Below are 13,508 nucleotides of genomic sequence, written 5' to 3'. Positions count from 1 at the left end.
CCATTTGTAGGTCCATTTTTGTGCTCTTGTTCTTTAGAGCTTATGGGAGAAGCATATGGGCTCAATCTACAAGTTCCAGTTGATGGAGAATAATTGGTAGCACTTCTCTTCCTTGTGATTCTTGAAGACTCAAATGACTGAAAATAAATATTAATTTGGGACAAAAATACTTGTTTAGTTATAGATCTTTGAAAATATCTTTGAAAACTCAGAAAATTTAACCCATACTCTTTTTCTTGTTCTTTCTTTTGGATTTAAGGTATACTCAATTATTACCTTCAAAGTGCACACTGTTTTTCAAGTTATGTAGATATTTTAGGTCTCCACACTAACTAGGGCATCTCGATTTGATATTTATAACATTTTAACATTAAAGGTTTATTACTTTCTAGATACTATTTCCAAACAAGCTAAAGCTAGAGGTGGCTGACTTTCCCAATTATATCCTGACTTTTGCTGTCAATTGAACCAGAAGTAATAATGGGGCTAGGCCAGGGAAACTCTCAGATTTTATAATAAATCCCACAAGGAAATTTTAGGAAGGATCAGTAATGTCCTGAACCTGCACACAGTTGCTCTGTCACGGTGTCTTGTCTTATTCATAACCAAAATAATGTTCAAACAATTGAGTATGGTATTTAAGGTCTTTGAGAATTTGACCTATGTTACACAAATCCTCTCTGCAGCTCCCTCCTCTATGTTCTCATACTTCCTATTGGAGCTAGCAAATTTTTAAGTTTCTGTCTGCCCCACTAAAATTTGAGTTCCTGAAAATAAATATTACTTTTTCATCTTTGTACCCTAGGGCTCAAAACTGTGTGATGAATAAATGACTTAAAAGAAACAGTCCAACAATATGCAGATGATGTATCATAGAATTGTACACCGAAACCTATGTAATTTTATTAGCCAATGTCACACCAATAAATTCAATAGAAGAAAAAAAAAAAAAAAGAACAATTTGGACAAGCCACTCTACACATTCATTCTTTTTTTTCTTTTTTCTTTTTATTTATTTATTTAAGAGTTCTTCTCTGAAAGGGGAGAGGGGGAGAGAGAGATAGAAACATCAATGAAGTGAGAGAATCATAGACTAGCTGCCTCCTGCATGTCCTCTACTGGGGATCAAGCCCACAACCCAAGCATGTGCCCTTGACTGGAATCAAACCTGGGACCCTTCAGTCCGCAGGCCAATTCTCTATCCACTGAGCCAAACCAGCTAGGGCTACACATTCATTCTTTAGTTCATTCATCCAATATTAAATGGCACCTGTAGTCCCAGTATCTAGGTTATATACACCTAACCTTAGCCCTCTCGTTCTTATCTTCCCTGGAACTTAGTCTTTGGTTTAGGTCCCTATTTATGACCGACTTCTTCCAAACACCCCTATTAATTGCTTTCTCTTCTGAATTTCCTTTGAAATTGTTTTCTATAATGCTTACTAATCAACCAGCACTTGCTAACTAATGTATACAAAGAAATAAAATAAAATGTTCTGGCCTCAGATACTAAGTAAGGTTGTATGTGTGCTAAAGGAATTAAGGGGAGAGAAAAAATCAAAGTGGCTGCAGTAACCTCACAAAACAATTCTTGGTGAGAGCAAAAGGTGAGACTTAGATAAATGAAAATAAAATTATGAAAGACCTGAAGTCTAGATGTAAAACAGACATAATAGGGTAGATTTGGAGGATAAAGGAAAGGTCTGAGGTGCTGCCAACATTGTAGAATTGAACTTAGCTTGATAGCTGTCTTGAAAGTTATATAATTCTCCATTGTCAACTATTCTTTATTTTTAAGACATCATGGCAGAAATAATTGGCTGTGTCACATTTTTCAATAATCTTGGTATTAGTTCCCAAATCTGTAACATCAACTTTATTTTACAGTTAAGATTTTAAATGATAAATACTTCCTATTGAGGAAACAAAAACATTCCATTCTTTATTTTATGTACCCATAGTAGCCACAAAAGTAACCAATATCTTTTTAAAAAAATCCAACTACAATATCAAGTTATAACTCTAACACAATCTTTTTTGTAGGGTGAAAGGGTTTTAAGTCTCTTTATCAGGTGGTTATTACCTCTCCATCTTGAGTTTTCACCTGCTTATATGTATTCAGTCATAAACTATGACATTTATCCAATCCTACCCTACTTTTCCAAGAATTTATTGTCCAGAACTATTTCACTGTGTATGTACAAGAAATGAAAGTCACTACCCTAATGTACATTTATGTCAATCTGTTTTCCTATTTTCACCAAAAAATTATTTTTTCCAATTGCCAAATATCTAAACATTGTAACTATAGATCATACCTTTCTCCTTGAAAACAATTTTCTAGCTTTCATAAAATAAGTCTTTGTGTGTGCACATGTGTGTGTATTTTTTCTTCCCTCGCCTTAAAAATACTGAGGTGTCTCTTTTGCTTTTCTTTTTAGTCATCTGTGTTGTTTAAAAGGAAAAATATCTGTCTACAATTATTAAATACAGAGTAATACATACTAAATATTTTTCAGTAAATAAATAATTTTTATAAATCTGCCTATTGATATAAGTGAAGGCATAATTTTACTTCTATAAGTCTCCCCCCTCTGAAAGTTTATCAAGATCCTCTAATTTTTAAACCTTAAAGATGCTTAAAAGTGACCCTAGAATTGATCTGAGACTTTCCATTCTACCAACCCCTAAATGTTGAAGGACATGGCCTATTGATTAGTATCCCACAACAGGAAGAGTTAAGAATACTGGCATTTGTAAGCAGTTTCTAGTGGCTTTTCCATAAAACTACTTGTCTTGGCTCATGCTGCAAACTTTCCTAAAATCTCTCAAACAAGCAGCATCTGGCCTTGGGAACCTCTTGCTAAGAGGCCCTAGACCCAGTCAGCACTAGGTGGCCAACCTTGGTTCATGGCTTGGCTCTCCCAGGCACTTCCAAGTCCAGCACAACTAGCAGCTCTCTGCAGATCTCTTTCTAGCTCATGCCATGTAGCCCTAGGCAGGGCACACTCAGTAACTGACCTTGACCTGCACCTCCCAGGAGTCCCCAGGACATCTACTACATAAGGTGAGTCTATGGAGACCTGGAGACATAGCAGCTCTACCTAATACATAGGTACAAACACAGGGAGGCTGCCAAAATGAGGAGACCAAGAAACATGTCCCTAATGAAAGAAAAGAACAAAACTCTAAAAAAGAATGTAACAAAATGGAGACAATCTAACAGATGCAGAGTTCAAAACACTGATTATAAGAATGTTCAATGAACTTAAGGGAACAGTAGAAAAAACGAGTAAGAACATCAAGAAGACCATTGTGCCTCTTGAGGTGATGTAATAGGAACTATATAGATTACCTATGGACACTTCTTTCCAAAAATTTGGACTAGAATCTAATCAATCTTCTATCTCTAACTACCATTTCTATAGGAAATAGGAAATACGAATAGAGAAATCATTTAAAGGATACCACAAGATTTTGGTTGATTAACCAAACCAGAATTTGGAAGATGCTTATTAAATAAATATCTGTCTTTCTCAAAACATAAATTACAAGAAAAAGAGTAACATTTAAAAAGTTCCCAAAAGACTTAAAATATGTATTATAATGTATCAACCTTGTTTGGATCCTTTTTTTTTTTTTAAATAAGCCAACTTAAGCCAAATAAAAGAACATTTTGAAGCAACCATGGAAATAGGAATATTACCTTGGGTGAAAGATATTATTAAGGAATTACTATTAATTTTGCAAGGTGTAATGGCACTATGGTCATAAAAGAAGTAATTATCTACTAGAAATGCATATTAAAGAATATTCTGATGAAATGACATGTCTGGGACTTACAAGCCTAGATAGCATGGGATTAAATCAAGTGCCAGAAAAAATGATGCAATCAAGAGACAAAGTAAACATGAGATGTATGAAGCTGTGGCTGGCATAACATGGCATAGTGTCTTACAGCAAACTTTTTTCTTTTACCAGCAGAAAGAGAAAACTCTAAAATACCAATAAAAGTAGTAAATACATAAACCAGTAACATACTTGTTTATTATTATGCATTATATAGTGTACACAATTGTATGTGGTATTATTTTATAAGAATGGCAGCACACTAGGTTTGTTTACACCAAAATCATCACAAGCAATGCATTGCACTATGATGTTATGATGGTTACATCACTAGGTAACAAAAACTTTTCAGCTCCATTACGATGTTATGGGACATTGTATATGACACCAATTTTTGACAGAAATTTCATTATGTGGTGCATGACTGTACATATGTACATAAATATATCTATGTGTATATATAAATATATCCTATATAATAAAAGGGTAATATGCAAATTGAATGAACAGTGGAATGACTGGTCACTACGATGCGCACTGACCACCAGGGGGCAGATGCTCAACACAGGAGTGAAGCCAGGGGAAGGAAGGCCTATTCTTGCACTAGTCATGCAATGCGCCTCTAGCGTGAGCTATAAAAGTTCCTAATGCTCAGAAGACCTATCTTAGAAAAGACAAGCATAGGCCATGGAAATAAGCAGATTTAGAAGTATCCTACGAATAGTAATGTAATAATTTATGTCCAAATCAGCAAACCTCCCCCAAACCTGAACTGCCATTCCAGATTTCTAGCAGCATGCCGACTGAGTTTGCCTTAGCAGGAAGTATGCTCCTTCCCTTCCCATCCATAGCATCTGCTTCTTTCATTCCTTTTATGAGATGGACTGAAAGGGACTGTGTCAAGCTGGCCAGGTCTACAACCAGGTAGCCAGTTGTATGTATTACATCATCTGGACTTGTAATGGCAGCAGTTTGTAATAAATAATTAATCTTTGGTCATGAAAATTCATCAAGAAATAGTTCTTAGAGGACAAGAACTTGAGCAGCCCAAATACTGTAGGTGATGATAAATTGAAACTTTCAGGACTCATCACTATCCCCAAATAATTTGGAAGGTTCAGTAAGTAGTGGTACTTGCAGTATACATCCTGTATATTAAAGAAAGGTCACAGGAGATGATCCATATCTCTGCTTCCCCTACTAGGAGAATGATTTAAAAAATGACTTTTGCAGACTTGCCCTAACATCATGGAACATTAATCTGTAGCTCCATGGGAAACTGGGATATAAAAATTCCCAATATCTATGAGAGGAAATAGCAGATTAAGATAAACAGGCTCCAACTTCAAACAAGTGGCATATATGGCCTATCTCTTCTCCTTGACATCAAACTCTTTTTCCTTCAGTATCAGATTGGTCAGGCAAAATGACCAAAAATTACTACTAGTTCCACTATAGCTTCACAGCAATTATATACTCTTAGAAGTCTAGCTCTATGTTTTGTTTTTTTTGTTTGTTTGTTTTCATGTCTGACTTTCCTTTGCATGGGCTAAGACAGCCTCAATGGGATCACTGACATGTGGGTAGATTCTTGGGAGCCTGGCTGTTTCAGGGTTGAGTTGTTTCTGGAGTAGACGGAAGGATAAATGCAGCTGCGGAGAGAAGACTAGACTTAGCAGTAGCACAAAAGCTATCAGACCTAAAATGTGAATATAGAGTTGCTAACAAATGATTAGGTAGAGTACAAAAGCTGAAAAAATCAGAAACAGATCAGAAAACAGAAGATAAATGATGAAGGCCCATGTGAGGATTCTGAAAACTGGTATTTAGAAGGTGGTGGCCAAGTTAAGTCAATTGGTTTAAAAGTAAGAAATGGGCCAAACAAAACAATGTATTTTTCTAATATAGGATATTAGCTGTGGCACTGGCTTCCTTGATGCATTGTAATCTGGAGGGGGGGGGGGTGTAAGGAAAGGAAGGAAAGAAGGAAGGAAGGAAGGAAGGAAGGAAGGAAGGAAGGAAGGAAGGAAGAAAAGAAAAGAAAGAATGTCTACTATGACAACAATTGTACTTCACAAAGAGGATAAATTCCTAAATGGCTATTCTTTTTCATTCGAATAATGTTACCATCTCCCAAAGAACAGTTTTGGGGCAGGAAAGAACAGTATTCCATTTCAAGCTGGACTACTCATCTACCCAAATACCATTCTGACCAAAGAAACAGATGCAGAATTACAGTCACAGCTGCATTCTGTACAGAGCAAGTTGGATAATGGTATCCTAAATTGCTAATTACACTGCTAATGATTTTTTTTAGTGGCACTGCAGTATTTTGCCACCTTTGTTTAAATTTAAAAAAAAAAGCATTTAGGAACTTTTAAAATTGGTAAACTGTTAAAATACCAGTGAGTATTTCAAAAAAGAATTTCATATAAAACCATTTCTTGAAATGATATTCTCCTATGGGATTTTGTAGTAGCCTATTTATTGACTAGCTATTTGTTTTAATTTACTTTCTCACCAATTTATTTGCACTTAAGATTACTGAGGCTATAAGTATCTCAGTATTAGTGTTTGTATCTAGATCCATATTGGTATGAAAAGATAATAAACTAACATATGTCATGATATGCTGGCATTGGGAATATGCTATTAGATTTACAAAAAGTGATAGCAACAGTACAATTTTATTTTTATTGTGACAACCATGGTGAAATTTATTACAGTGTTAGTATTTTATTGTTTAATCATGCCAGTGTAGCTGAAAAAGGTAATTACATTTTTTATAATGTTTTTATTTCAGATATTATATATTAAAACATGCTGTTAATGTTTTTATTTCAGATATTATATAAGATTACAGAATGTAGATTAAAACATTACCATTTCCCATATTGTTTCTTGTGCATTTAAGTGGCAGAATATTTTTCTACAAATAATGAATTAATTTCTACTAAATTATTTCCATAGTATATCTAAATAATTTGCCTCTTAAATGAAACCTTAAGCTGGCTGGGAACTTCCATACATTAGATTTACAAAAATGTGTTATATGCATAAAATGTTATACCAAACACAATTATGCTACAATGTTTTTTAATGATTTTTATATTTAGTAAGGTAAATTAGCTGTTAAAAAATTAAGAACACAATCTTACTATGCAATTATAAATTCATAAGTAAATACTTACATGTGCTTCAAATGGATCATCCAATTTCAGTGATCTTTTAACACTGCAAACAAAATATTTCAAGAAATCTTAGACTTGTGCTTTAAGTAACCAAATATTTAAGACTAATCTATATTTCTCAAAGTAAAGTAAAATACTGTAAGAAAGCAATTTTCAGAAGTAAAATACTGTAAGAAAGCAATTTTCAATGAAACTTTTAAAAATAGCATATTTCAAGATGGAACCACAACTAAATATTTAAATGAATCTTTTTATGCATATGTGGTTTTATATATGCACTATCATACAATTCAACCATTTGTCATATTATAAAATGATCTTAGTAAAAATTACTTATTTGTGTGTTCTAAAATACTACTAATAAAAATTATACAGAAGAGCAAAATAATTTACATACCTTCAGTGGAGATACTGAAAGTACATTATTTGCACAAATAATGCACTAGGTATTAAAATAAAGATATGAGCAAGGTGAAACAAGTTTTCCACATTTTTGTAGCTTTAACCATAATTCAATGTTATCAGACTATGATTTAACTGAAGAACAGATGCTCTATGTCTTTATAAGTCCCCAATCCATATGAAACTATTTTTTGTCTCCTTCACTAAACTGATTCAGGAAGATGCCAGGCTCTCTCTGTGCAAAATCTGTTCTGCTAAACTGGATGCCCAGCTGTTGGTGACAATGCTTAGAAAGGAAAGCTGAATATTTATAATACTTTATTTCATACAGCTGTCTTCTAAAGAGCAGTCATCAACATTTTATTGAATGCAGACTAAATGCTCATAGGAGAAAAAGGTCAATATAAATTAAAAGTAGTTTTCCCAGTGACAAATACAAAGTTATAAATATTTTCTTGATCCCTGAGAAACAGAAATTGTTATTTAAAATATTAGAGAATTTGTGCATTAGGAAAAAAAGGTTGTATTATAGCTAAAGGCTGCAGTATAGAAAACAAAAACATATATTCTAGTAATGACTATTCATAAATGACTGGCTACTGACTTTCAAGTAAGTGACAGGAGTGAGAAAAATAAAAGGGATGGACAATTTATAGAAATTACTGTTCATTAAATATTAAATATAAAAATTTTATCTAGAAAAGGTTCACTTAAATTTGCTATTACTTCTATATTAGCCTATTACATAATATTATTTCTTGAGATTAATTAAACTGGTTTAAAGAATTAATTATATATTTTTAAAGTCTATTTGAAATCAATATAATATAAATTCTCAATGAAGCAATAATAGAGGTAAGGACAAGTAAAATGTCAGATAACCCCAAAAGAGTATTTTTATTTAGTTTTGGAATAAACAGGTTGTCCCACTTTGAATAATTATTTATTCCAATGGATTAAATCCAAAAAGAAAGCACCAATTGAGCTATAAGAAAAAAGTGTGTATTTTTAGGGGGACAGCCTGTACATTACCCTACTCAGGTGTGTAAGATGTTCTGGCATTTAATGAAACTTCAAAAGTAGAAATAAAAAATTAAAAGTATGCAGTACAGCATTTTTTTTTATCCTTTATTTTGAAATGCTGTTAAGATGCAATACTGTGCCCTAGCCAGTTTTGCTCAGTGGATAGAGCATCGATCTGCGGACTGAAGGGTCCTAGGTCCAATTCTGGCCAAGGGCACATGCCTGGGTTGTGGGCTCGATGCCAAATGGCAGATGAACAATGATTCTCTCTCTCATCATTGATGTTTCTATCTCTCTCCTTTTTCCTTCCTCTCTGAAATCAATAAAGAAATATATATATTTTTAAAAGATGCAATACTACCTTTCAGAAGGAAACAAAACCCCACCCAGTTCTTAACTATTTAAAATATTTTTGCTTTATTATTCCTGGTTAATTCCTAGAGAATGAAACTAAATGTTTGGATTTGAAGGCTTCTAGTTTAGGTCCTAGGCTGACCTAAGTAGTCCAAGGAAATATGTGAAAGTGAGAATTAAATTGCCTCTCCCAGTTTAACAGTTTAGTGAGAATCTAAACCATGTTTTATTGTGGGAAATGCAATTTACAGATAATTCAGGTATCCGATAATCAAAAGCTAAAAATATTTACAAGAATCATAAAATAAATTAACAGAAAAGATTAGAGAAATCAAAGAAATCACTTAGCTAATTCAGTAAGGACAAGTTGACCACTATCACACAGCTCAAGTGAAAGAACTCAGATCTAGGTCCTATGCATCATAAATCTTTGTTAAATTGAAGGGGAAGGACTAAAGAAAAGGTAAGGAAGAGCAAAGTTACTGGAGGAATTTATGACCATCTATTCTTACTTACCATCTATCAGAACTGAGCTCACTGTCAAGATATCAATTATTAAATTAAGCACCTACTATAGGTTTTTACATGTTTTGTTTTGTTTTTAACCCACTCTTGTATCCAGATACAACTGTAATACAAGCATGAGATGATGTCAAGCAGATTAGGATAATGTTCATAGGAACAGAGAGGAAGAGACGAATAAAACATATTATAAAGGAAGTACAGACAAAACTTAGATATATGGGCTATTTTCCTAAGGTATATACTCTCCTGCTACCAGTAATAGTTAGCAATTAAAAGTGATATATCTCTGATAGTTCTGTAAAGTTATAAGCAGCCTTTGTGGTTACTACCTTGGTTTAAAAAAAATGGAGTACTCAAAAATAGGCAAAGAACTCAAATAGACATCTATCCAAAAAGACACAAATGGCCAATAAACACATGAAAAGATACCCAACATCACTAATATTAAGAGGAGCACTAATATTAAGGAAATGCAAATCAGAACCACAATGAGATGATCACTTTACAACTACCGTGTTTCCCCGAAAATAAGACATCCCCCAAAAATAAGACCTAGCGCATGGAAAGATACAACATCCCCTGAAAATAAGACCTAGCGCAACTTTGGGAGAAAAATTAATATAAGACACTGTCTTATTTTTGGGGAAACAGGGTAGTAGGATGGCTACTATAAAAACAACAACAGATAATAAGTGTTGGTCAGGATGCAGAGAAAGTAGAACTCATATGCACTGCTATAGAATCACAGTTGCTCTGGAAAACACTTGGGCAATTCCTCAAAAAATTAAACATAGGATTATCATCTAACGCAGCAATTCCACTTCTGGTATATACCCCAAAGAATTGAAAGCAGGGACATGAACAGATATTTGTACACCCCTGTTCACAGCAGTACTGTTCACAATAGCCAAAAAATACAAGTAATGCAAATGCCCATCCACAGATGAATGAATAAACAAAATGGTACACACATACACATATACATACACACAATGGAATATTATTCAACCTTAAAAAGGAAGGAAAATCTGCCCTTACTGGGTGGCTCAATTGGTTGAAGTGTTATCCCATACACCAAAAGGTTGGGGGTTCAATTCTGGTCAGGGCACATATCTAGGTTGTGATTTGATCTCTGGTCAGTGTATGTACAGGAGGCAACTAATTGATGTTTTTTTCTCTCTCTCAAATCAATAAAAATATATACTTGGGTAAAGATAAGAAGAAGAAAAGGAAATTCTGACACATGCTACAATACAGATGAACCTTGAAAACATTATGCTTGGTAAAACAAGCCAATTACAAAAGGACAAATATTACACAATTCCACTCAAATGAGGTGTATTTTAACACAAAAGAAATTATTCTAAAAAAGTGAACTTATCATTTGATCCTAATTAAGAATTAAGAATGATATCATTTGAGGTTCTCTTACAGGACTTATAACTTTTTTCCCCTTAATATTTTTATTGAATTCAGAGAGGAAGAGAATGGCAGATAGAAACACCAATGATGAGAGAGAAACATTTATCGGCTGCCTCCCGTACGACCCCTACTGGGGATCAAGACTGCAACCCAACATCTTACATGACTTTTAAAACATTAGATTACATATTATTTGAATAGCTGAGCTGAGGGTAAGAATGTGTGGGGGAGAGGAGGTAGGAAGATAAAATAAGTAAAGCAGAAAAGACTTAGGGAGCCTTGATGCTCTGCCAAGTTCTTCCCCTAAAGTTAGGCAAATCACAAACTCACTGAGCTTCATAAACTTAATACTGGCCTGTATACTAGTAGAAAATTTCTGAATGGAAAATAAAAACATGATTTGGCATGTCAGTGTTTCCATTTACTCCTCACTATAATAAGGATGATAAGATTGCCAGCTACTTCACAGGAGTATGCTTATAAGTTAGAAATCTTTTAATGAACAGAAATGGCTACCGTATTTCCCGGCGTACAAGACGACCCCCTAATTTTACAGTTAAAACATAGGTTTAGGCCTATATTCGCTGTATAAGACTACCCCCCACTTCCGAGGCAACACCAGTTCTTTTTTTAATAGACCGCCTCTCTGACTCTGGCCAATCTGAGCAGGCTTTTTTTCGTTTCAAAAGTCATCTTATATGCCGGAAAATACGGTATTCTAAAAATAAATTTGTGTCAGATATATGTCCTATGATGTCAACCTCAACTTTAAGGTTATTTATTGTCGGAATATCTGTACCACAGACACTTCTAATATAACATGTACCTGTTAGTATGTTAGGAAAACAATTACCCAAAAGTTCCACTTTTAATCGTTTTTTTTTGGTTCCCCACTATCTATACAGAATGGGATCATAGGTATCACCACTTATTAAGCAAATGCACACCAGTTTCCATTGTGTTCTTATTTAGCAGGACTTTTGCTACATTATCCTTAAAGATTCACAAAAGTGTTAACTGGACTTTTTTATAGTGCAGCAGTAGGAAGGCAAGTCTTCTTGCTTAATCCTGAGGCAAAAGCAAAACCTTTTCAATAATCCTAACTTTTAAGGATATCATTGGCCCGGCAGGCATGCTCAGTGGTTGAGCATAGACCTATGAACCAGGAGGTCACCTCGAGCTGTGGCCTCAGTGTGCGGGTGCAGGAGGCAGCCAATCAATGATTCTCTCTCATCATTGTTCTTTCTCTCTCTCTCCCTCTCCCTTCCTCTTTGAAATCAATAAAAACGTAGTATAGATAATATACTGGAAAGTATAGATAATAGTAGCCTCTACCTCTAAAGTCCTTTTTTAGGATTCAATGAGAATGGGTAGGTAGATTGTTAAAACTGTACCAGATCATGAGGATTCAATAAATGCAAGTAATTATTTTTTTCTTTCTTTTTTTTAATCCTCACCTTAGGATATTTTCCCATTGGTTTTTAGAGAGATTGGAAGAGAGAGGGAAAGACAGAGATAAACATCCATGTGAGATTGGTTCCCTCCTGGGGGCACTAAGGGGGTGGGGGAGAATCCTACAACCGAGGTACATGCCCTTGACGGGAATGGAACCCTTAGGTCCGCAGTGGAATAAGTTACTTTAGAAATGCACAGGAGGGGGTACCTAAGTCAACCTGGGGACAAGGACAGCCAGAAAATTTCACGTGTTAGATATTAATCCCTCCACCCCAAAGAAAAACTTATTTTCTGAGCTTTTTAAAAGTTTCTATATAGCAGCAATGAGGAAACTGACGCCAGAATTGGCTACTCTTCCCCCTTTCATTGCTGGATTCCAGGTCTCTTGAGACCCAGTTCTCTCTCTGTCTCTCTCTCTCTCATATACCAGGGATGGAAATTTATTTAAGAAACTGACGCCAGAATTGGCTACTCTTCCCCCTTTCATTGCTGGATTCCAGGTCTCTTGAGACCCAGTTCTCTCTCTCTCTCTCTCTCTCTCTCTCTCATATACCAGGGATGGAAATTTATTTAAGAACCAGTAGACCCCCACATAGGGGAGGGGAATGAATCTCACAGCAGATTCCCAGGTGAGGAGGCTGAAAGAGTCCCGGAGACCCAGTTCTTGAGTTATCCTACAAGCTTACAGGAACTCACCACACGAACGGGCCTTATCAAATGATACGGCGTGTTCCAATCGCCTCTACCCCATTCTAGGCATGCTAACCCTATCTGAAATGACTCCAAGCACTAAAATACATCACAGACGACAACCCACAGCCTATAAAGCCAGTCAAAAGCCTTGGACAGTCGGGATTCACGTGGACCAAGTGTACCCCGTAACCGCGGCTGGAAGGTGAGCAGAGGTGGGTAGAGGTGTCCAGTAGGTAAGCACCAGGAACTGTCGGCGGAGGAGGCAAGCTTATATTCGGAAAAGTAGAAAAACAAAACAAAACAAAAAAAAAGGTTTCTTAAAACAACAACAACAACTCTCCTGGCTCGCAGAAGGACCCGGCAAATAGCACTACCTGGAGGGCGATACCTACGGCATTTCCACACCGAGGGGAGGACCACTGCCGCCGGATCACACTAACCCCGGCAGCCTCTTCCGAAGACAGACCCTCCCGAGGGCAACCCTGAGCCTGAAAAGCGCGGGCGAGCCTCCGAGGTGTTACACTCAAATGTAGCCCGCCGGAAACACCGTCCCCGCGACAACGAGTTCCGGTGCGGAAAAGAGGAGGGCTCGTC

The 13,508-nt window shown here is 35.6% G+C and overlaps 1 protein-coding gene across 5 annotated transcripts in view; it reads right to left on the bottom strand.

The window, feature by feature from the left end:
• ITGB3BP (integrin subunit beta 3 binding protein) overlaps window positions 1-13,445 on the bottom strand; it is a 44,744-nt gene extending 31,299 nt beyond the window's left edge. The window contains exons 1-3 of one of the 5 annotated variants that reach the window (XM_084876064.1): window positions 13,307-13,445; window positions 7,041-7,083; window positions 2-137 (exon numbers count right to left, since the gene is read on the bottom strand). In XM_084876064.1, coding sequence (XP_084732190.1) covers window positions 2-137; window positions 7,041-7,083; window positions 13,307-13,311 — 184 coding nt within the window. In that variant the 5' untranslated portion in view covers window positions 13,312-13,445. The remainder of the gene's footprint in view (window position 1; window positions 138-7,040; window positions 7,084-13,306) is intronic. The other 4 variants (XM_084876060.1, XM_084876061.1, XM_084876062.1 and 1 more) reach the window with 4 other exon arrangements.
• Between the last annotated feature and the right edge of the window lie 63 nt (window positions 13,446-13,508).

Source organism: Pipistrellus hanaki (genome assembly GCF_964339955.1).
Source record: "Pipistrellus hanaki genome assembly, chromosome: 2".
Lineage (NCBI taxonomy): Eukaryota > Metazoa > Chordata > Mammalia > Chiroptera > Vespertilionidae > Pipistrellus > Pipistrellus hanaki.
The sequence above is the reverse complement of the archived record's forward strand: the minus strand, read 5'-3'. Positions and strand labels throughout refer to the sequence as shown.